Below are 25,452 nucleotides of genomic sequence, written 5' to 3'. Positions count from 1 at the left end.
ACTGGCTACCAATATCTTCTGACTCTGTTTGGACTATTACCTACTTCCTTTGTTTGGACAAACGGTACAAGTAAGCTCTTACTGACTATTAGCATGTGTCCTACATTTGGGCCCTAAAATTCTGTTTCCCTGCCTTGGCGCTGATCAAATATATATGACCCCTTTTTCAACTGTTCTATGACAATGAAAGTTACATAACCATAAACATTTTTAAGTCATGTCAAACAGAAAAGCAAAAAAAAGTTCTTACTTTTAGAAAGTGAATAAAATTTAACTAAATTGAATCTGATACCTTTTTGGCTCGAGCCCGTCATTCCATATCTCCTGTGTACATGCTCACTGTGTTCATTCTCAGTTTGACCACTCTAGAAAAGGACAAAAAACCCAGACACCAGAAAGAAGAACTGACAGTGAGGGAACAGGCGTACATTCGGGAGATTTCTAACTATTAACTATTAACTAATAAGAAAGGGATTGCAAGGAAAATAAATCTGACTGAAAGCAAAATTTCACTATGCTTAATTTTAATTTCAACAGAACATTAATGAAATGTTTTTACCTCTGCACTGGCATGTCTGTGACGCCCCTGCTTCTTTTTGAAGGACCCCTCCTTAACTCTTCTGTTGAATTATTATGCAGCTTTGGAGACAGAACCCCTGACAGTGAATCACTCCCTACAAAAGTAAATGTACACAATGTGAGAAGAGGACATTATAATCAGAAGTTAGGGAATCATATTAATTTCAAAGACAAACAGCTATTTTTCTACTGAATGTACCCCTGATTGTGCCCTGTGTGGGATAAATGTCTGATGTCTATGAACATACTGCAAGGTTAGCCCTCACCAACATCTTTACCATCACTCTCCATGTCGTCATTGAAAAATAGGTTGTCGTCCGCTGAGACAAAACTGAAGATGGAGTCGTCGCTCTCTTCAGAAATGTAGCCAGAGGTCAGACAGGGGTCGGCCAGAGATCTAGAAGGACCACTGCTACTCTTGGACTTCTGGAAAGAGCGAATGTACCTCGCCAAACTCATACCTTTACCTTAAAGACAGAACACATTACATGGAAGTTAAGACTTGGCAGCAACTGAAAATTAATTACATATATCAACTGTTTAGTCTAGAAGATGTCAAAGAATTGTTAAATGTGCCCATCATAACTGCCTTTGAGTTACTTGTTCTGTCCAAAGCCCAAAGATTATAATTTTACAGCGTTATAAAAAAGAGACAAGCATCCACTCTTCCTCACTGTTATTGTGACGTAAACTGTATGTTCTGCCTCTTTCAGCCAGTAGGGGGCTGAGCCAGGCAGCGTCCAGACGGCCCAGCCTGAAGCCCCCAAGGCAGAGGGCGCTGTTGTTTATGTCCAGACCCAGACGGCCCAGCAGGAGAATGACTGTGGGTCCGTCGCCCTGCTTCACGCTCACAGCCAGAGCCCTGCGGACGTGCTGCTCGTGGGCACCTCGGCTGATCAGGAGCTCCACCAGTTCGAGAGGACCGCCTCTCTCACACACCTGAAAAAGACAGCACAGAGGCAATGATTGAGACTGAACTAATGATTATCCAAATTATTCATAATAATTATTCAAACAAATGAGTAGGGCTGGGTATTGAAACTGAATAAATTTTTGGTACAGTTTGAAACATCTCATTAGCATTGGGATATTTGTCTTATTAGTAAAGTATTGTTATCGGTACTGAAACTCAAGTACTGTATTTGGCACGGTATCAAACATTTTCTAACTATATGCCTAATATGTCTTATCAAAAGCATGTAAAACATATTATTCAAAATCACATTTTTAATATTAATTATAAAAAAATGAAACACAGAAACTCGGCATATCCTTTCATTGGAGGAGCAGAAACCAGGAAATGTTTAGAGTTTCTACTAAATAAATGACAAACAACCTAATTCTGCTGATTGACTGATTTTCCCATTCAGCATTTTTCTCAAATAGGAGTGTCTGTCCAAAAACTGTCCAAACAAAAGGTGTCTATAATCATGCTCTGTGTAGCTATAGCTTACTTAGGCACAGTGGTGTTTTGAGCTAAATGCTAACTTCGGCATGCTAACATGCTCACATCACAATGCGGCTGTTTTGCAGATAAAATGTTTACCATCTATGTTTAGCATGCAAGCAACACAGTAATGGACAAACTAAAATTTTGTTTACCTTGCCATTTATTACAATTCATCCTGAGGGAACATAAATTTATGTACCAAATTTCATGGTAATATGTCCAGTAGTGTCAGACATTTTTAGTCTGGACCAAAGTGGTGGACCATTCACTACTGCCATTCCTAGAGAGCCATACCATTAGCGTGAAAAAAAAAAAAATCCAAATTCCAGATCAAGATCAGATTTTTAGCTATTTCTGTTCTGAACTTTTCTGAGACAATGCTAAAAGAACAAAGACTAACAGGAGTGAAAACACAACTTCCCTTGGTTGGTAAAAGGCAATAAAAACATGACATTAACTACAAGACATTTTCTCTAATCCTGGCCTGTGAGGTTTTGTGACCTCTGACCTGGTAGATGAGAGATTCTGTTTTGGTTTTCCTGTTGATGTCTGCGCCCAGCTCGATCAGACACTCAGCTAATGTTGTGTCTCCGTCCTCACAGGCCTTTTCCAGCATGCTGTAGTGCAGCTTTGAGTCGCACCACATCTTAGAAAGAGCGAGACACACTGACTTTCGGAGCTGACAGTAGACAGAGAGGTAGAAGAGAAAGTTGAAGACTTGGTCACAAAATGAGTTTATTGAATTATTGGGAAGGCATTTCTAGCAAGGCATTTTCTAAGAACTTTCCAAGAAGTACAAGTACAAGTGGCTTACGTGCTTAATCTGAACAGTTATCAGGCCTGTCAGGTATTTTCTGAGTCTTTTTGTACTGTATGTTCCTGTGTGTGTACAGTATAGCCTGTGTTACAACATGACTGACTGCTGATACACAGTATGTGACTAAGACTGAAACTCTTTCCATTCAGTTACATCATTTTTAAAGTGATCAAACTGGAAAAGTCCAAAATCAGGGAATATGCTAGCTTTTTGTCTTTAATACTTTTTTATTTTATTTGTCTGGAACTGGAACTGCGAAATCCATTTTCAAGCACGCAAATGGCCTCTGATTTTAGTCTGATGCACAGGGAGAGACACAGAGAAAGACAAAGTGAAAACAGAGTAGGAAACTGTGGTTTGTGGTGTCAAACCGTCTAGCTCACCGGGTTGTTGCTCTGGTCAGGACTCTCGTCTCTGAGGTGTTGGAAGATCTGCCTGTCAAAGTCTTCCCTCTGCAGTTCAGCAGCTGCCGCGGAACAAGCGTCCATCATCCTCAAAGCCACCTGAAAACACTGCGGGATACACGTCCAGAGACAGATCATGAGTTTATAAGCACAAAACTATAATCAGTAACAGGAATCAAGTCAATTTTACTTACAGTATGCAGCCCAAAATCACTATATATAAATTTGCCCCGAAGTGCTTTACATCAGATAGCAGATTGGTAATAGTGGAACTACTACTGTACATGCAGAAAGTAGGGAGCAAATATAATAATAAATAAAGAAAATGTATTGGCTGGTTTTTAATTCTGAGATTGTGAAATTGTAAGATAAGAAAGTTTTAAAGCAGGGCAGGGACAATATACACATAATATGTATAATTTGTGTTTGATGGAATAAAAGTAATGCACATCTACATACCCTGTTTAAGATCATTTTATCAAAGCAAAACACTCAAGTCACCTTCAGGAGCATCTCAGAATCTTCTTTGTACTGGATAAGAGAGGCGACCACAACGGAGGCCAGAACAGGTACGATCATCCTCGACAGCTTCTTCCTGGATACGAGGTAGTTGAGCAGGGTAAGACCCCAGTAGTGTATCTCTGAATGAAGTTGGGAAGGTAGTGAAAGCACGATTAGTCTTTTTTAACATGTAGAGGTAACACTATGCTGTTCTGTTGTGAATTCCGTTTAAGACATGAGCTGCAAATCAATGTTATGAAAAAGTTTAGCAGAATTTTCCAATCCAATGCAATGACTTGACTAACAATTATCTAATTTGGGTTCATTCAAGCTACGGGCTATTAAGAGACAATAGTATACTGTACCTCGTTCCTGTGGGAACATCTGTAGTGTATGCAGCACGGTGTCGATCGCCCCCTGTTGGCACAGCAAGTCCACTGCTCCGGAGCAGTCAGCCAGAGCCGAGAGTACCTTCAGACCGCACTCTTGTATGATCGAGCTGCTGATGAACTGCACATAGACACAAACAGCACTGAATATCATGCTGGTTGAAGCTATTTATACTGTGTCTGCATCTGAATAACAAATGGTGGTAAAAATATTACAATGATATCCATATATCCGATATCCACATCTTATCATAATCTCATTAATAGAAATGGTGTGGACACAATATTGGGAACAGCTCTTAGTATAATGCGTGACCATAAGGTTACAACAGAAACTGAACATTAAAACTTTAACGATGGTAGAATTTATTGCAGGGTTGATGATTGGACTGCATAGTATTTACTGGAAGTACATCATACATTTATATCAGTTGTTATGGACTATACAGCTTTAAAAAACAACCTGAAGTTTAAGATTTAGGGTTCAGTCTGTCAAAGTGTCCTTTTGTCAACCAATCATATACTGTAAATCACTTGCTATCTTAAAATTGTTTTGATCCACCTACAGTAAATAACTGGCTTTAAATCATTAAAGAGATTACTGCGATGGAAAGACTAACTTTTCTACGATTGAGAAAAGAAAAGAAAGATATATCAAATAGATAATAGTTTTGTTGTAACAATGACAATGGCAGTTAAGACTGCCCATCTCACCTTACACTTTAATTATTCTTTAAACATAATGCTTTCCCATTCATGGATAGAAATTCACAAGTTGTATAAAGCTCCATACAGACTTGACATGAAGACTTAAAGACTTGGTTTCTTTTCTTGTTTTTGACATAAGAAAGATTGTCAAATGAAATAATGTTTTGCTGTCAATCTTTGTGTAATCTAATTTTGTAACAAAACTCTTTATATGTTAAAAAGGCAGTTAAAGTAGATGTTTTGGTTAATTACTGGCTTCACCGCTGGCATGTGATGCCTTTTTGGGGGAAAAACATGCATTCTTTCATACCAATAAGCCAAGTGGCAAATTATTTTTAGAAATTTAATTACATCCTTACAATGTTCTGGTTGCAGGACAACCTACTGTTTATTTTCTACAATGAATGGGTGAACTGTTGTTTAATTTACTACATAACTATATGTACTCGCTGAGTATTTGTACACTACTTCTCTTTTATATGCAAAATCCCATCAGGGTGTTTTTCAAGCTCTACCCTCCTGTACAAAAGCATAAAACTGTGAAGAGACTGAAAGACAATGGAGACTGTTAGAGAGATGTTTAGGGTTGGTCATACCCTGTTAAGAACCTCCAGGTAGAGGGTGTGAGCTCCTTCCACCACACACTGGTTTTTCAGGACCTTCAGCGACACATCGGCTATGTCAGGATCTCCAACCGAGACCCCGTGCTCCCTTAAACTCCTGTCTGGGAATTCACACACACAAAGGAAGTGAAGTGAAGACAAAAAGGCATACATACATGCACACACAGACAAAACCGCTCTGTTATCAATCACTAAACTAATTAGGAGCGTTACAAGTGCAGGGCTGGGAGTACAGGAAGAGCACAGTATAACTTTATTTTGTTGCTCCAGTGAACCAGGTTTGCATTGCCCTGCTGAACAAAGATAATACATGGCTGAAGGAATTATGATCTGAGTAAGCATCAGAAAATCAAGTGTATCTACCTCTGTTTGGGAGGACTGTCTTGCTGTATGTACATCAAATAGCCTACATAATGTACATGTACACTCCTGAGCTTCCTGAAAAGTAGCTAGTTATCAGAACCCACAACATGCAGAACTGTGGTTAGAGCTGTTCCCTTAAGAAGGCATTTTTAATGCCTATTATCACACCTACCTGAATAGATTTTTTGGCCACTTGGAGGTTGCAGATTTCCACAACAGACTGACAGACATAGAATCTAGCATACACTGTAATTGTATATGACTGAGGAGCACTCCTCACTCCTTTTAGCGCCGTTTCCAGAGTTTTCCACCAAATTCAGAGAAAATGATCAGTTTCTTTAGCTGCGAGATGTTCCACTTTTACTTGGTTCTGGACTAGTAGTGTACAGTGGGTTTATCAGAGCTTGTTTTCTCAAATTAGCTGCCCACTGTGGCTGAAAACGAGGTGAGACTGAACCAGACAAAACAGAGCATGCGCAGAAACAGCCACCTTGGATTACAAAAAAATATATAAGGCTGTCACCAAAATAACGTAAACTCCATCAATAAGAAATCTAACTGAAAAGAACAGCATTGAAAACAACATTTGATTCGTACCACATCTGGGCAGATCATAAACACACACAGAAAAAGCACTTACATGTTTTAAAAATTAAACAATAAAATACACTTGAGTGTACCTGGGCAGAGGAAGACCAGGCTGGCCTGCAGAGCCTCCAGCTGAACCTCTTGCTGGAAGTTGTGGACCTTCATGGCGTTGAGGATCTGACTCATGGCCATATTCAACTCATCTAGACTGGCTGTCCTACAGAGATAGAGAGACAGGTTTCACCCCCAAATCAATATTAATGCCATTATTTTATTTTTTTGTAGCCATTTTGAGAAAATATTGTTGATGGAAACTGTGTTTGTGCCCACCTTCCTTGGAAAAGCAGGTTGAGCAGCTTGCAGGCGCAGATGGAAACTTCAGCTGAGGCTGAATGTCTCTTCATCATCTCCACTAGGTTGACGTGGAGGCCACTGGACAGTAGCAGAGATCGCATTTTATCTGCAAAAGAAGCAAACATTTACTGTATGAGCCAACAAAACAGCATTTTTGAATAGTTGAACCTGTACAGATTATTAGACAAGTGGGGAATTACTTTTGTGTCTCTTTATGAAAGCTGCATTGAAACTTTGAATCAGAAACGTGTATGCTTCACTTTTAGCATTAACTTTCTAGTACTTTGTATTGTTTTATTTATGTTGACGGCATCATCAATTCTGCAACTTTGTCATATTGTAAAATAAGAAAGCCAATTTATTCTTTACTGTTGGAGACTCACTTTTTTGTGCGATGAGTGTGGCAATGGCACTAGTAGCAGCTTCAAACACACTGGGAGAGGAGGAGTGGAGCAGCATGGCCGCCATTAACTGTCTGTGAACAGGAGTCCTGAAAACAACCATGGTCATTAGATTCTCTCTCATCAGACATTTTTATATATTTCTTAAACATCCCTCATGACATGCATAGGAAGATGTGCACAACACTAAATTGATTTTGTTAGAGGTCACAGATACTTATTTATTTATTTTGAATTAATTTTCTTTGGCTTTTTAATTGTTTGCTAATAAAGTCTCCATATATGGCAATTTTTTTAAGCCACTAGATGGCGGGCCAGAACATAGTCAAAGGATAATTTAAAATGAATAGTCAGTGTACTTGGTTAGCTCAGTTGGTGAAGCATGGGACTCCCAATCTCGGGATTGTGTGTTCAATCCTGACATTAGGTGAATATCTTTTCTCTCCCTTTTCAACAAATTAATTATGACACAGTTTCACAATAAAGCCTGTGATGGAGTGTGTGAGTCCTGACGCTTGGTCCACATCCATCAACCTAAGGACAATTATTTTCATTTCCTGAGCATTTCCAAGCAGAGGAAATTCTTGCTTTTCTCATTCAGGGGAATCTAATCTCACATTTCCTGACAGGCATTTCAGAGATGTGTCAAGCAAGCCAAAGACTCTTTTGAAAGTCCTTCAGAACTTTTCAAAGTAAAAGCTCTCGATTTTACATGAAATAAAGCATTGCTGCAAAAAACTGTTGTCGACCACTGGTGTAGGATGTGTTGGTGGTATTTCATTGTTTCAGTGTGTACCTCTCATTCTTTTCCTCTTCTGAATGATTCTCTCCAGCTCCATGCAGTAACAGATTGTGAATGGCCCAGCTTGCTGCTTCCTGAAACATCAGAAGTGAGTCACACAAGTTAGAGACTTTTACTTATTATTCAGACTTCAGACAGTAAAATATTTGCCATAGCCCGGGGCTCATAAGAAGTTGGACTGGCCTGTACAGCTGGCTCAGCAGCGTGGAGCTCCAGTGCCATACAGCATGCCTCCATCCAGCCCAGGCCCATGTCCTCTACCTCCTCCCTACCCCGGTTCTCCTCCTCCTCTCCTTCCTCCAGACCCTGCTCAGCCACCGCTTTGTTCTTCACGATGGTTGCAGCTGACAGAAGGAGACAGTATGGTGGAATTACTGTACCATACATGGTGCAAGATTGATCTATTTGTTACAATACAGTGTGAGTGAAATTGAGAAAATAATCTAACCATCAGATTATATTAATTGGCAATATGAGGTCTTCTGTTTTAACCAACAGTTTTGTTTCAAATTTGAATATAACTTGGCAATAAGGTTACAGGACTCTAGTTGAAACAACGTGTAAAAGCCCTGAATACCCTCACTTCAATAAACAACTTACATTCAAAGACAGAGGGAATTTGAACTTTGGTGATGCCCAGTAGCATCAAAAACTATGTGAAAGATGTTATGATCACATAAAAATTTAACACATTGGTGTTGATTTAAGCCTGGACGAAAACTGGCTTTTTTAATACCACACAGAATGCAATATAATACATTTTCCATGTCACATTAGTCAAATAATGATGGTAAAACAATATGGATAACAGACAATATGGATAATTATTAATTTTGTATTTAATTGACATTCATATTACATTTTGTCATTACTTCCAAGCTGTGTGTAACAATCATTCCTAGCAATATAATTAATCAGTTAACATGACCTGGACCTAGATAAGTTGTAGAAAAATTAGACAGATTAATAATAAAAAAATATTAATTTATTTAAGCAAATCTAAATTGTTAACTGAAATTAAAACTGACACTGAGCTTCTTTGCTACTTTGTCTAGCAGTACCAACACCGTCTGCGACAGGTCTGATTGTGCTGACTGAAACTCCACAAGGATTTAACAGCCCCCAATCACTGTCTCATCCGTCTCCATTTCTCAACAGCCGGCAACCACATACAAACAACTTTTATAACTAATGTTACTGTGTACAGAAAACAAGGAAACGTATTCAAGACTATTTAATACCTTCTAAGGCCTTTTTTGGAGAGTTTAAATCAATACCTTTTAAGTATTTTCAACACCCACAGATACCCTGTCTATTGCATAACCTGGAAACAGCAATCACCTATTTACATGTTCATGTTTAACACCCTGGAAAAAACAAGCTGGTGGTACATGGCTGACGAATTAAGTAAATCAGCCAGTACAGTCACAATATGTAGAGATGTGCTGTTTTTGTACCCTGATATAATTTATCATCTCTTGTGTAACACTTCTATGTGTTGAAGTTCAAGTCAAGGCATTGTTCTTTTGTTTCCATCACTGACCCATTTATGTGGACACAAATAAAAATGAGTTAAATATAGTATGTGTGAGTGTGTGTCCTCACTGAGGTCAGCCAGGCAGGAAAGAGCAGCGGCTTGCAGCGTGGCGTTGTTGGGGAAAGTCCGACAGGCTCTCACTGCGACCCTCTGGACTCCGTTCAGTACCAGGATGTTGTAGTAGCTCTCTACAAAATTACACAAAACAAGCGCACTCTGGATTGAACAGATGCCTCTAATGACCTCTTTGAACTTAGTCTGTCAACTGGCAAACACATTAGCTCATCAGGATGAATAAAATCCAAACACTACTGTATTGATAGTGAGGATTCATTGATTTCACAAACAGCGTTATCATCACGGACTGAACAAATGAAGACGTACTCCAAAGTTATTCATTGACGGTGCATCTGAGAGTTTACAAGTGTTGTCTGCAAGGCATTTACAATGGTTCAAGTAAACAGAGCATGCACTTTAATTTCTAACATTTTGAAATGAGAAGCTGCTATATATGCAACTTGTTACACAAAAAGGTTAGAGTAAGACTAGCCACCAAATCATACTATCCTACCCAAACTGCTACCCAAAATGTTATTGTACTAATACCTAAGGATATATGTAACTTGGTAAAGGTGGTGGGAGAAACACTCAACTTATTCACAAATTAAACTAACTGAAAAACTCTGTTACTGGAGGAGGGACAGGAATATTTAAACGAGACTTAAATACTAATACATGGTGTTAATATCTGGCTCAGTCTGTGGAAAATGTGACCCCTGGGTCTGACCTGAAGTAAACCTCCTGAACAAGCAGCAGGCCGTCTCCTGCAACTCCTCCACCTCGGGGAAGGCGTCCATGGCGGAGATGATCACACTGTAGCACCGAGCACTTCCTGACATCAGCATCTCCACGTTACTGCCTGGAAGAGAAAAGCCGATGGACTCAAAATAAATGATGAGGTAAACTAAAAATATAAAGTGATCTTTCAGTATTACAATAAACAACATGATGGGAGACACATCAAAATATGTAATTTGAAGTCACAACTATACCATTTTAGATATCTAAACCAAAATACTGGATGTTAGCAAATTCACTATGGACAACACAAAGAAAGGAAAGACAAGCAGGTCAGAAATGTCCTTTACAAATAACAGAGAATGGTATCAACAGATAATCTGGAATCCCCCCATGGCCATGATAAATCGTACATCATTGAAAAACATAGAAAATGTCCAGCTCCATTTTTCATGCAGAAATCATCCAGCTAAATGGAATTTCAGTAAAGAGCAATGTCTCCGTTTGTTCTTAGTCATTTTACCTTTATCCTGCCTTTTCTGAAATACAGTTAATATGTAACCTACTATATTTGGCCAGTGTTGTTCAGAGAACATTTCAGATATGATGTCTGTTGTGTAACAAACTTTTAATACAGACGGAAAACCACACACACACACACACACACACACACACACACATAAAAGACTGTACTCCTAGAATGGTTAGTTTTTACCAGAATACATGAGCAACATTACAGTCACAAACATATTGATAAGTGATCAAGCTTCTTTAAACACAAGACAAGGAGCACTGTTCCTTTACAGAAAAAAGACTGGCCATAACATCAGCATGGCCAATACTTTTATACAGCGAATATGTATCAGCGAATATCATAGCCGAGATAACAAGATATTGCAATGCAAGAATGACAATGTAGACCACTGACAAGAGTATTTTACGTACATATTTTGATCTTTAATAACCAAAAGGCCAGAAAAATATAATCCTTGTAATACCAGGATTCAGGGCTTCCCTGCATTCTGATAATTGCATTTGCAGTTCCAAAAATTAAAAATAATTTTTCATGGAAATTTTTTAAGACTCCAACCCAATTATCTATTATCTATTATGGATCTGGATAGCAAACTACATAGAATCTCACTAAAGGAGTTGCTGTGTTCCTCACCATGAGGGAATTTCCATGAAGATTTGATTATTTTCAACAAACACCGCTCTCCTGTCCCACAAACAGCTGTTCTGACATTGTAACATAACATCACACATATTTACTGTCGTTTGTGGTTTAATCTGATTAACATCAAGACTGTTTGAAAAGCATTACAGTGACATCATGTTCTGGTGGTGAGGCTATAAATAGACTGTGTGAAATAAAGAAAGAAAAGGGTTGATGTTCAACATGCTTCCTTCATGATCAACATGTGGTGTAACAAATTAACCATTACTCTGAACTCTGAATGTATCCATTCACCCTCATCAGACTGAGGTTCAAACAAAACCTTTACTCATTAATTTTCCAATTCGCTTCTGCACTACGTTGAGAAATCAATCAACTGATCTGCAATCAATGTATGATATGATTCAGAAATCAGGTTTTAAGAGTGCTAACATATTAGACTCTTAAAACTTAGCATTAATCAATTTGTAAAGTTACTATTCCAGTTATTTTCTTTCCCTCTTAGACCTCACTTGGGTGCAAAGAGGACTTACCAGGACGAGCCAGAGGAAGCAGCACCTTCATGGCCTGTAGAAGCAGCTCAGGGCTGTCAGGGAATCTCTGTAGAGCCGCCAGAACCACAACATGATCCTGGTTCTCTATAAACTCCACGAGGTGGTCATCACTTACTGGAAACACAGAAACAAGAACAGCTACTGTAAACACGCATTAGCAAAATGTTAATGCAAAGCTAGTTAAAAGTAGCTAGTAGCTAGTATTATATACTAGAATAAAAGTCAGTCAAGTGTCACTGTTGATATCTCAAATATACTGCTGAAAGACAGGAGAGGCCATAGAATATTAAAACAAAAAATTATATACTGTAAATCTTTCATTAATAGCCCGGGCAAACCTGCAATAGGCTACTATGAAACAGTTTATATATTTGAAACAGAATATTATTTGTATAAAAATTATCATATAATATCAAATACACGTCATTCATTCAATGTAGCTCCGACCGACAGCTTATGCGCTTTTATTTTGAAGGCAGCAACGTAACAAAAACAACAACACGGTGCAGGATGAGAAAAGTGTGCAGAAGTTAGCAGAGCAATGGACTTCACATGACAAGATTCATAACTTGGATTCTTTTTCATGAAAAGCTGTTTTGATTCTTTTGATCGTTGGACCCTTACAGACTAAGGGAATGGAAAGGAATGGACATATTCAGACTTAACATGCACTTTAAAGGTAACGTGAGTCGGCACTTTTTTTTCCCTTTTCATCTCTTGTACCATGCGGGTTACACCAGTAAATCTGTAAGAAATAGACTTTGGGGCTTGTTTCCGTTAAATGAACTGAACGATTGAATTGTGGAGAATCTAACCGTGTCCATACTGACATATTGATCATACCTTTAAACATTAATATTAATAATTATTATATTAACAATCTAAGCAGCTAAAGCAGGTGACCCTGCAAGGTTTAAAAAGTTTGATACATCCAAAATAAAATAAAAATTAATATTATATATAAAAACCAGACCAGTATTTAATGGAGACCTGCGTTCATTTGTCAAAATGTGTTCCCACACCAGGCCAGTAAACGGGATAGGCTGCTGTTCGGGACTCGGCTATTAATTGAAGTTTTACGGTATTATATATATATAATTGCTGGTATATATGAGGTTAGATGCTGTGTCTGCTCACCCCTTTCCAGGAGGAACTGCAGCGCTCCACAGCCTTGGAGCTGCACCTCTTCACTGGTAGGAAACCTCTTCATCGCGTGCACCACCAGGCCAAACACATCCTCCTCCTCCTCCAGCACCAGCAAAGGAGTCATGTCTACATAACCGTGAGTTAAACAGTATAAAAACAAGTCCGACACCTTAATAAGGTTGAATTCTAACAAATTTGAATTGCAATGCTTATTTCACCACTTAATGATTGATCCTTCTATCCAACAAACTTGAACATGAATTTGAAAAAAAAGCTGAAATAATTATTATTTATTTTTAAAATACAATATATTCACCAACCACTTGTCAACTATGGATTAACTATGATGTTATTTTAAAAAATGCTCCTCAGAGTCAGTTGCTTAATTATTGTCATTGGCAGTGACTAATCAAGGCAGTTTGCAGACTGTGTGATGCATGTCTTAGTTTAACCAATGCCTCATCACACAAAGCATGATAAAATATAGTTTTTTGCACATGATCATAAATAAGCATAACCAAAGAGATTATTTTTGTTGTTCTAAGTATAAACTACAAAAGACAATGAGTTTTATTGACGCAGCCTTTGAAAGGGGAACCCCTATATACCACATATAGAAAATACTGTGACATACAGATTTATGGCCAGATAATTACATGAAGATAACAGTGTTTTCCATTGTTACTCTTCTTCCTTTCTCGACTGCTTTGTGATTCATTTACTTTTGAGATTCCTCTTGTATTGATTTGATGACATTAATTCATCATCACATAAACCTTTCTATGGCTTTGAGGTCCTCATCAAATATTCCATAATGTACAATCACCACCATTCACAAACTGTGAGCTGTTAAGTCACAGAAAAGGCGATTTTTCAATCTTCTAGCACTTATGCTGGCATCATACGTAGCAGGAGTTATGCCCTAATGTGTTGCGGCATATCTCCTGTGTAGTCATGTACCTGATCTAAGCAGAAGAGCCAGGGCTCTGAGTCCAACCATGGTCACACTGCACTCTGTTCTGTACTGAGATAGTACATTCAGGATCTGCCTGGAGAACAAAGTTAATTAATATACTGCATATTTTAAAATAGTTTTAATCCAGATGATGATTTACAGACCTTCGTCATTATCATTAACTAAAAACATGTTTCCTATAACCTCTTATTGTCTGAGCACCCTTGTGTACTTAGAACTGAAGAAAATCAAATAGCTTGGTGGAAGTGATTTGGAGAAAGACAGCAACACAAAAGAACAGAAAAAGTCACTTGGCAGGTGAAACTGACATTGCGTGATACCATATTACGAACACAACCGTTTACTTACAAGGAGCAGGAAGTGAAAACTGAAACTGACAGTGTAAACTGGACCTGAAACATTTGAGAGCCACAATCTATTAATATAAGTGAAAATGGTTGTAGATCAGGTAAAGTGGCCCCACTTTGTCCAAGAGTCCAGCTCAGATGTGGAATGAATTCGTTTACATAGACACATGTTGCTGGTATTATATTATGTCAATGTCAACTACATATATTTGCCCTCACACATATTCTAATAAATATTTTGTATCACCAAAGTCATTAAGATTCATCCTCTTAAGACCATGAATGTCTGTACAATATTTCATTTCACAAAATGGGACTCAGGCTGGCCAAGTAACCAAGGAATTCAGAGACTGCCCACATCTTTACAGAGACATGCTGCATCAACATCCCAGATCAAGCTCTTGACAGCAAGACTCCGGCAAGATGAGAGGAGGCAGTGTTTACATTGATGATGCTCTGTGCTCAAACACAGCCAAAGGGGATGGACACTGTTTCCCACATGTAAAACTTTTTATCTGCAGATGAAAACCATTTTGTCATCAATATATTGTTACTGCTGTTTATATTCTCCCAGTCACAAATTTAAAAAATGCACAGCAGAATTATTTCCTGGGTTTAAATGTGTATGTACATGTATGAAAATGTGAATTCACTCCTGTGCAACTATTAGATGATGAAGATGAAGAAGATACTTTTATTGACACATACATGTTGCGAAATTTGTTCTCTGCACTTTAACCCATCCCTCAAGGGAGCAGTAGCATAGTAGCAACTGGGACATCCAATAGAGTATGTTTTTACTTACTGGTGCACTCCCAGTAACTCCCAGTCCTTGGCTACCTGCAGAGGTCTGGTCAACTGGTCCAGTGTACTGGGGCATATTTCAATCAGCCGACACAGCAGTGACCAACCCACCTGCAGCAAGGAGATTACACCATCTGTCACACTTTGGCTGGAAGTGAATAGGCTAGTCAAACAGTTATAAGATGGTACACTATTTTGTTTCCCTTCGGCACATCGTTCTCTCTATTTAGGCAGACAAAGGAAAACTAAACTGCACAATCAAAGGTTTGTGAGGTGTCTGATGTCTTGCAGTACCTGCTGGACTCTTTGGCTGCTCATGTAGGATGACAACACCAGCATGAGGGGGGCATGGACATCTTTGTCTTCAAACAGTTCAGCTGCTGCATCATAGAGCAACAAATAAGAAGACATGATGTGACAAGGAAGAGACTGCGTTTTTAACACTTATTTATATTTTAAAGGCTTTTATAAAAGCTTGGAGAATAGTCTAGCAATAACAAGGGTTCAATTATAAGAGAGTGGCTGCCTTATGTTCATTTACAATAGATTTTTAAACTGGGCAATGCTCAATAACAGCAATGATGGAAACATACTGATAAGAACAGGCCTACATAAACAGATGAAATTAAGGTCAACTGAAGTTGAAGCAAAGGAGAAGTATGTAAGCAATACCACAATATGAAATACTCACTGGGCAATACTCCAAAACTCTCATATGTTCCTATCAATCCTCTAATTGTTTCAGCCCTAACTACAAGTCTGGAATTCAAGAGTTAAATTACATAAAAGTTCTTTAATATTATCAAAAAAGTATACTTGAGTACAAAAGGTACACATTATCATAAGTTAAGGTGTACCATTTTAAGAATCAAAACCAGATGTTGCTCTGTTTTTTTCTTCTTTTTTTTTTAGGTAGAATACTTTCAGAATCTAGCTGTCTCCAAGTTGCCTAGTCTAACTTTAATAAAGTGTTTTTGAGGTACTTGTACTTCACTTTGAGTATTTCAATTCTTCCATTCTCTGCAACATCTAAAAGAAAATATTGTAATTTTTTCTGCTTTATATTTATCTTACATCAATAGTTTCTGGTTACTTTTGAGAATAAGGTCTTATCTGTTGAATTGAAATCTTTTTTTTTCGAACATGCAAGAGAAAGTTTAAAAAAATAGGAGAAATTTTTTAATGAAATATGATGCACTGTTTAAATTAAAATACTGTACCATACTATAATATATTAAGATAATCAAATAAGTTCCACCAACTGCAACATTAAAAAAAATGCTTACATGTTAATGCATCAAAAATAACTCCCATAGTATAATAATAACACTAAGAGAAGTCATTTTTCTGCATAATGAGTACTTTTTTATATTTTAAGTAGCTACATTTGTGCTGATAATACTTCTGTATACGTGAGATTTTGAATGCATTTCTTTTAAAAAATATTTTAAGACTATTGTATTATTTATACTAAAGTAAAGGATCTGATTATTTTTCCCACCACTGCTCTTCAGTCAAACAAGGTCAAAGGAAATCGTGCCTGTTTATGAACGGCAGTATGATGCACATGCAGGAAAATCTGTTTCCTACCATCGTCGGTGTGCGCCAGGAAAAGCAGATCCTGGATTATTTGAATCAGTGTGCACAGTTGTCTGTCCTCTTGCGGGGTTTTCAGCCTAACCAGGAGTTTCTTCAACCTTTGTTCAAGTTCCTCTTTGTTAACCATGGTCTTTGAAATACTCGTTTCCAGATGACGACTTCACGTGCATTTAGGTCAATCTGTAAAGTTACAGTCTGTCAGAACCGTCGAAAGGGCTTCGAGCCGGCGGCCACTCTGCTGCAGCATTGCTGCGTGAGAAGAAGAAACGGATCAAAGTGCCACCCATGTTATTAGAGCACATTTCTAAACATTAGCTATGTTACATCATATTACACTAGCTACAGTACAGCTAACTGGCTGTCAAGACTGTGGAAGATGTCAGAGTCCCAGAGTTTCTGTTCCGACGTTGACGTCGCCGTCCTCGGCTAACTTTCCTCTGGCAGAGAAACGTGTTCCTCTTTGTGGAGTTTGACACTTTCTATTGTGTCTGTGGTGGGAAAGGAGAGCGCGTCCTCTTTCTGACAGGCGTGTTCCTCCTTTCCTACAGTCGCATCATATGACTCCGGCCAGAAAAACTCCCCGTTTGTTAAAGAGGAAACTGGAAACTCACACCGCGTAGCACCACATGGTGGAAGGGGACGGGGTCTGCCGCAGTCGCAGTCTGTCAAGTGCACGCATATTCTAACCTTTATGGTAAAAGTACTGAAACAGCACACAGCGAGCTGACAGCTGACAGGCAGGGTTAGTGACTTTATTCACTGTATGTAGTCATTTTCTCACTTTCCAAAGACATGTGTTGCAGTATAAAAGTTTTACCGCAATTTTACGCGACGCCGGCACCAAATATGCTACAATATAAGTTATTAAATTGCGTCGGACTTTAGCGCAACGTCCGGTTTTCATTAGGCGTTAAGGCAGCAGCTCTGTTCTCTCAGCTTTGTTTTACGACACTTGAGGGTCAAATACTGTTGCCAGTTCATAATTAGGTTTTGTAGACATTACATTAAGAATTTCGTAGATCTAAAACTCATATATAGACGGAATCAGATTTGTGCCAATTTAATCGGGCCTCTTAAATCTCAAACAAGAAAAATAATTTGAGAAAGAATGACACTAACTGAAGCAAAAAGAATTTAATCATCTGTAAAAGTAAAACATAACGTGCAAGCAAACTATTGCTCTCTATTACTCTATAGAAAATAGGCCTACGTCCTTCATTGTTTACAGTTCCCTCTGCCTTTCTCACTGATCACTGTTGCTCTCACTATCAGCAGTGCTGTCACTCAAACACTCACTAGCCAATGGGGATGCACCCCTGAAAAACCTTATTATCAACAAAGTAAAATAACAATAATTTGTTTGCTAGTTTTTTGCTTCAGTTAGTTTTATTGACTCTCTCAAATTTGTATTGTTGTTTTATTTTAAATAAGTTTTGTTCGACTAAATTGGCATTTCGGCTAACCTTTACCCCTTAACACTTAATAGGCCTACTGGACAAATCAAACTGTGATAGCAATCTAATGAAGTTAATTTGTCAGCCGACATTCATTTAAAACCTTTATTTTAGGATAGCATGTAAGAATGGTAATTACGATACATCAACAAATTGATCAAGAACACCATATTTCCCTCTTAGTAATATTGAGAGATTAATAAAGGAGACCTTGTTAGTTCTACTGCAATAAAATAATGACTAGAAGTTCATAAAATATAAATAATTTATCACCATTGATGAACCCCACAAAGAATATGATATCGTTTTTAAACAGTACTTTGCCGTAGAAATGATTAAAATGTCTGGCAGTGTCCTCTTTAGCTGTGCAGGTTCTCAGAAAGGACGGCTCACTGGATCGCAGTTCTTCTATCATTAATCCGTAGTCGTCTTTTTAGTTCTGCGTATATAATAGTGTAACTACGGTATTTACACTGTCTATTACATTCTTTGGCACCTCATTCGGTAATAATAGTAATATTACCATGTGTCCAACTTAGTAACTGAGACACATTTAGATTTTTTTTTTTAAATCATTATTTGCTGTTGCTTAATCTTATTTATGCAAACTTCCATGTTGGGTAAAATGCAAACACAACTAAAGAACTTTCATTTGCATATGACAAATTAACCAAATAAAAGAAGGCTCGTCCGATCTCCTGATTAAATGTTATAAAAGAGGGGAATTGCCCTTAACTTCCTAAATAAAATCAAAATGCATCAGTCATTGTTTAGTTTTCAAATGAGAATAAGGAACAGCTGCCTAATATCTTGGGATAGTTTGTTTAATATCTGTGTCCAGCAATGTAAATTCCTGCCGTTTTACAAGGCTTACAAAGTAAACACAGACAGTTAATCTATTCATTATGGGCGTGTTCCTTTTTTCTTGTGAAAATATCATGTGATCGGGGTAATTCAGACAAACATCCCGTATTATATGATCTGGAAACATCAGACAGACAAACTTCCGTCTGTTGAAGAGGACACCGACTAAAGCACTGCTCCAGAATAAGCTTTTCAGGGGTATAGTTTGTGTTATTTTGCACAGACGACATCTGTGTTAAAACAGGGTTTTTGTGTGATGTTAACGTTCCTATTTCATCTGCCTGTGAGGGATTTTTGATGACTGAACATGAATACTAGGCTAGATGAGCTTGAATTACTTTTTCTAACTTTAATGTTCTGCATGCCGTTTATTACATCATTTTGACTCTATGTCGATAAATAAAGCATTACCTTGCTACTGCTCCAATACATTCTCACATTTTAGAGTTTGCTTTTGAGATAGTCTCACCACCGCCCCAAACTGCTGTGGGCAATAATGTGAACCAATCATATCTTGTCTACATAGGCATTCAGCAGTTATTAGTAGTTTCTGTGTGCCAAATTGATTGATACGACCCACTCCATATCTGAGGTTTATTTCAATATAGGCCTATATATCATTACTGATAGGCGGGGATTCACTAAATTGCTAAAACAGATATTTTGCGCTGCGTTCTAGTGAACATGTCAGTTTGTTTCTAAAATAAACAAGTAATAGTTTGAATGCTCGAAAGAGATATTTTTCCAAAAACTTGGTACATTATTTGCGTGCGGATAACACTTTTTTTAATACGCCAGGTTGTTATAATTACATGTTGTTTACATTAAAAGTCCTGGAATAACTTTTTCTTTGCTAAAGTAATGCTGCGTTCCCTGTCACAGTTGGAGGTCGGATTTCTCCAGTGGAAATTTCCAACGCGAAACGTGAACACTGTACACACACGTTGAACCCATAGGTTGAACCCTCCGCAGTGCCCTTGCTGTATATGAAAAAGATAGCCATTTTAATTAAAAGGAGTGACATAAATATACTTATTTACTGTGTTCCCGTCGAGCTACATCGGTTGGTAATGTGCCAAAATCAGTAAATGTATATTCCCTACCGTTTTCACATTTTTAACGTTTTTCTGAATAACTAAGATGCATTTAAGAGATTGTTTACCGTATCCAGCTACCCAATCCAGGCGACATATGTTGACAACAATTTAGCTGAACCCGAGTTCACCCGAGTGGCGTTTTCATACAGTGGCGACTTTCTCGAGTTGGAGGTCGCAAACTTCCGAGTTGCCTTAAACGCAGCATCACTTTCCAGCAAGGCAGTCAGGTGACGTCACGTAGACATGGCCGCACGCAGAGCAGAGCTGTTGGTAAACAATCAGATGAACTCGGTTTGAAGCCAGTAAAGTGCACCGTTCCGGAAAATTCCTCACATGACATGACCCTGAAATCTGCCGTACTAAAGGTCAACAGCGGGGGCGTATCAAGAAACGTTTTCGTTAGCAATTATAAATTAGCTGTTAAAATCTGGACGTGTTGGCTTCTTCCCTGTTCGAGCTGCTCCTCAAAACATACGTAGGTCGGAGATTAATGTGATGCCTGGTTTTGCAGCGTTAATCTCCTTTTTTTTTTTCTTCTCAACTCTGCTAACATTACGTTTTGAGGGAGTTTTATGCGCAATGACAAATGGCACATCTTTTTTATTAAAAGAGAACTGCTACAAGGAGCTGCTATTATTAAACTAACCTCTGGTGAGCTTAATTTCTGGTTTCCCTTATGTCCAGCAGCCACGATGAGTACAGCTTGAAGTACATGAGCAACCTTATGGGCAGCAGGAGGCAGAAATCAGTGGATGGCGGCGAGCAGAGTCTCATTGTGCCTCCATCTGGGGACTCTGGTGGGGATCTCCTGGACAAAGATGCCTCCACATCGGGGTTCGTCTATATGTTGGCGTTTTTCTCTGCCCTGGGAGGATTTCTCTTTGGGTATGACACTGGGGTGGTCTCCGGGGCTATGCTGCTCCTGAAGAAGGAGATGAACCTGAACAATCTGTGGCAGGAGCTGCTTGTGTCCAGTACTGTTGGGGCTGCAGCGCTCTCTGCCCTGAGCGGAGGCTTCTTGAATGGGTGGCTGGGGCGCAGGATTTGCATCATTTTCTCCAGTTTCATCTTCAGCGTCGGAGGCATCATCATGGGTTTTGCACCGGACAAGGTGTTGCTTCTTGTGGGCAGAATCACAGTTGGTTTGGGAATAGGTGAGTTGTTGAAAAGGGGTAATTTTAATACATATAGGTTTTGTCTATCTAAGAGACGTGATAGTTTTATAGCATAAATCATCATCAGCTGTTTGGTCAGATACTTGAACATGTTTACATATTCTTTGATCAAATATTTCCTTTTGTTTATGGTTTTTAACACTGGTCCACAGAGCAGTTCTGCTTGTTTTGTTAAAGGAAAAAAGAGTAAAAAGAATAAGGTATCACAAAAGTATTGTTACACATGTTTGCTCAGGAATTCAGACCCACAGATATGTCGAGATTTTAACCTGCATGTAAGTTGTTTAAGATCTGATAGTCCGCTCCAATGCAACCTCTCACCATATCCCACCAGACCTGTTTTTCCAATACTACCATCTTGTATTTGCTTGGTTCAAGAATAGGGCTGTGGATCTAGGAGACAGTTCAGAAGTTATTGTGCCAAGATTTTGGGACAAAGGGTACAGAAATGTTTGGGCCATTCAAAATGAAATCCCTTCTTTTTTTCCTCCCATCAGGCATTGCCTCTATGACAGTACCTGTATACCTCGCAGAAGTTTCCCCTCCTCATCAGAGAGGTCTGCTGGTCACTATCAACTCCCTCTTCATCACTGGTGGCCAGTTTATTGCCAGTGTGGTCGACGGAGCTTTCAGCTACCTGAGCCATGATGGCTGGAGGTATGTGCTAGTTCTACACTACACCTATCTTGTCAGTAACTTTCCATGTCATGGGATCACTTTAGTTTTGTTTACCTTACAGTTTCTCTTTCTCTGTCTTATTTGAAGCCAACAGAGGATGTTACTCAACCACTCAGTGAACACATTGCAGCATTTAGCTGTGAAAGATCTCCATAAATGCTTTGTCTTTATAATGTCATACAATCTTAGCAGAACAGCAGCTTCGATCCTTCGTCTGTGTCTATGCAGGATGTGTTGAGGCACGGGATTGAATGTAGGTCACCTGCATTTAGGCCTCAGAACCCAGCAGACATTGACTAAAGTTATGCACATAAGACAGGAGAAAATGGACTTGATAATACTATAATAAAATACCCAGCGTTAGTCATTCTGGCTTGAACCCCACATAGATCTGACAATTGCTCACATACAGTTAATTGAAAGTGTTTGCTACTGTGTGTTGTTGTGTCCAGAGCCTGACTGATAAATCGGCATTGTAAGAGTAAGTGCTTTTCCCAGATATATTGGCAAATAGTGACAAGAAACTGCAGCACAGAAATGCCAATGGTTTGTTTGTACTAAGTCAGTGTAGCACTCACAAGTTTCACGTAGGGCTGGGCGATATGGCCAAAAATGTTATCACAATAAAAACAGTTTAAAGGCTGATTTTTGCACCTGAGTGAAAATTGAAGAAACCAGATGGATAATTATGTGGTTAAACTTTTCTTTATGGTCAGAATGTGACAAACACTTGATGCCAAACAATGGATCACTTAACAAATCTGAGGCCTAGTCCACATGAACACGGGTATTTTTATAACCGAGTTTTTCCACCTTCGTTTAAAAAAAATCTACATCCACATGAAAACGCAAACACACGTTGTCAAGAGCGTGCCAAACCACCTTGCGCCGATATGACCCTAACCGTGAAGCCATGTTGGCCAGTCAGAGCCTAATAAAATTGTAAACAAAGCAGGCAGTGGCGCACAATCTGACAATCTGAAAATCCACACCCTGGCAGGGGTTTTGAAAAATGTTCGGTTTCAGTGACCTGATACTGCGTTTCCGTGTGGAGAAAAAAAAGTCCCACTTATGAAAATACCCGTGTTCGTGTAGACAGGGCCTGAGGTAGAACATTAAAAACTATTATGATAAAATCTTTTTCAACAAATATGATTAGTAAATGTTTTTTCAGTCCCCTTTCCTCAACAAAATTAATATTTTAGAATAGAAAAATTAAGTGCTAATTTGTTTGTGATTCAAATGAATTTAGTCAAATATTTACTGACAATAAATTGAACATTTATTATATTGTTATTGAGGAAAATTATATTGTGATAATGATCATTATTGTTTTATTGCCCAGCCCTAGTTGCAACCAGAACATACAGTATGCTGGTCACAAACTCTTTTAATCCCCAATATTGGTGGAATATTATTAGCAAAGTTTTTAAACTCTCAAATGTCAATATTAGTGCCCGACTTAAAAAACAAACAAAAACAACATTTGTCAGCTCCAGTTTTGTGCACTCACTTGTCACAGAACCGTATGGCTTTAGTGTCAGTGCATCAATTCTGACAGCTTGATTATGCAGGCAAAGCAATCAAAGGATCATAAATGGATTGGGCTTTATGGATCCCGTTAAAAAAAAGCCAAATGAAACGTTGGAGCTGTATATTAGCTCAGATTTCAATCCTGTGGATCATCTCTGGACATCCTTATTTGTGTATCTTTGCTGCTCTAATTCATGATTTAGGTTAGCTTAAAATGGACTCCTTGTCAGACCCCTGAGAGTGTTCAGACTCCATCTTGAGAATCAGCGGTGGCAAATGTCTCTTTCAGCATTTCTTCTCCCCTCCACTCCAAACTGTAGGTACATGTTGGGTTTGTCCGTTGTCCCAGCAGTGCTGCAGTTCATTGGCTTCTTCTTCCTGCCAGAAAGCCCCCGTTGGCTTCTCCAAAAGGGCCGGAACCAAGAGGCCCGACAAGTTCTCAGCCAGATCAGAGGAGGCCAGAGCGTTGATGAAGAGTACGACATTATCAAAACTAGCATTGAGGAGAGGAGAAAGGGGCGAGTGCAGGTGAAATATTTCAGTGAAAACTGAGTTTTTTCTAGATGTCACCTAACAGCTATTTGTACAAAGTGACAAGTGACTTTGATTTAAAAATAATAAAAATAAAGGTACATGAGTTGAAGCTTTAATATTCATTTAAAATGTTTGCTTGTTTGTTCTATGGAGGAGTTGTTATCTTGCGGATCCTTCGCCACGGTCCGACTCGCAGGGCACTCTTCGTTGGCTGCGGCCTCCAGATGTTTCAGCAGCTGGCTGGGATAAACACCGTCATGTAGGTCATCTATTTTATCTTGTAATGGCTCCCACGTTATAATCTCTGCACCCACTGTTGTAAAAGCTCAACTAATAAATCAGAGTCTGTTTTGTGTTTTAATGCCTCCTGACCTGTCTAACCGGAAACACTTGTCATGTCAGAGTTTTGAGATTTGCTTGTAGGTTGGAATGTAAATTGATTTGGCTTTTCAGTGAACCTCTTCGCTCATACCTAGGTACTACAGTGCAACCATTCTGCAGATGGCAGGGGTGCGGGATGATAAACAGGCAATCTGGTTGGCTGCTGGAACTTCTGCTACCAACTTTGTGTTCACCTTGGTTGGAGTGTGGCTTGTCGAAGAGTGGGCCGCAGGAAGCTGATCCTGGGCAGTCTATTAGGTTTGTAATGTGGATAGTAGCATTGTTGACAGCCTGACAAATGATAGGACATTTCTCAATTTTACATCACTGTAATTAAATATTTTTCAATACAACTTGTGATTGAATTCACTATTTTGTAAATATTATGTATTCACATATTTTATAGCCCAATGAGAAGTCAAAACACCATCGGTATATAAATTCACAACAAATAGAATAATAATTGCTTGCTGTAATTTCATATTTTATTTAGACAGTGATGATTTTATTATAGTTTTGAGTCATGTTACAATGGCATTTTTATTGAGGGGGACATACGATGGACAGGGAAGGTTTGTAGGATGCAATGTCTTTCTCTACATTTTAGTTGTAGTCTTGTGCAAAAATCTCTGCAGGATTTATTTATTAACATTTTTTGCTCTTTCTGAGAGCTATATTTAGTAGCTTTATTTTCTCCAATACAGGTACTGCATTGAGTCTGACTTTGCTGGCAGTCGGGTTCTTGTTATCTGCCCAGAATTCTCCACCAATCACCCTCCACCCAGTTGACTCTCAGAACTCAACCTGCAGACTATACGG

General features: G+C 38.7%; 1 protein-coding gene and 1 pseudogene across 3 annotated transcripts; one reads left to right on the top strand and one right to left on the bottom strand.

The window, feature by feature from the left end:
- Nucleotides 1–264: 264 nt before the first annotated feature.
- Nucleotides 265–17,522, bottom strand: LOC119917849 (leucine-rich repeat serine/threonine-protein kinase 2-like). Of its 3 annotated transcripts, none has more exons than XM_038738271.1 (22): nucleotides 16,909–17,522; nucleotides 15,613–15,695; nucleotides 15,320–15,429; nucleotides 14,152–14,240; nucleotides 13,183–13,317; nucleotides 12,025–12,159; nucleotides 10,304–10,435; nucleotides 9,585–9,704; nucleotides 8,163–8,323; nucleotides 7,974–8,053; nucleotides 7,160–7,266; nucleotides 6,753–6,882; nucleotides 6,515–6,639; nucleotides 5,445–5,572; nucleotides 4,117–4,261; nucleotides 3,752–3,891; nucleotides 3,230–3,358; nucleotides 2,538–2,708; nucleotides 1,254–1,518; nucleotides 846–1,046; nucleotides 560–674; nucleotides 265–365 (listed from the first exon to the last, which is right to left on the bottom strand). In XM_038738271.1, the coding sequence occupies exons 1-22, from the start codon at nucleotides 17,042–17,044 to the stop codon at nucleotides 311–313; spliced, it is 2,892 nt and encodes a 963-aa protein (XP_038594199.1). In that variant the 5' UTR covers nucleotides 17,045–17,522; the 3' UTR covers nucleotides 265–310. The 3 variants fall into 3 exon arrangements, with proteins under 3 accessions (XP_038594199.1, XP_038594198.1, XP_038594200.1); XM_038738270.1 differs by having other exon boundaries at nucleotides 266–365; nucleotides 15,613–15,698; nucleotides 16,909–17,521; XM_038738272.1 differs by having other exon boundaries at nucleotides 267–365; nucleotides 858–1,046; nucleotides 15,613–15,698; nucleotides 16,909–17,520.
- A 2,860-nt stretch (nucleotides 17,523–20,382) lies between these two features.
- Nucleotides 20,383–25,448, top strand: LOC119917848 (annotated as a pseudogene).
- Nucleotides 25,449–25,452: the final 4 nt, after the last annotated feature.

Source organism: Micropterus salmoides, unplaced genomic scaffold (genome assembly GCF_014851395.1).
Source record: "Micropterus salmoides isolate LMB-PRFRI ecotype aquatic unplaced genomic scaffold, ASM1485139v1 Ms_hic_scaffold_2275, whole genome shotgun sequence".
NCBI lineage: Eukaryota > Metazoa > Chordata > Actinopteri > Centrarchiformes > Centrarchidae > Micropterus > Micropterus salmoides.
This window is presented reverse-complemented; position numbering and strand designations above follow the sequence as displayed.

Coding starts and splice junctions, on each gene's coding strand:
- LOC119917849 (XM_038738270.1), bottom strand. CDS start 17,044: ATGGTTAACAAAGAGGAACTTGAACAAAGGTTGAAGAAACTCCTGGTT. Junction 10,436..12,024: donor GCTTCCTCTGGCTCGTCCTG/GTAAGTCCTCTT, acceptor TTTCTCTTCCAG/GCAGTAACGTGGAGATGCTG. Junction 7,267..7,973: donor GAAGAGGAAAAGAATGAGAG/GTACACACTGAA, acceptor GGTTGTTTTCAG/GACTCCTGTTCACAGACAGT.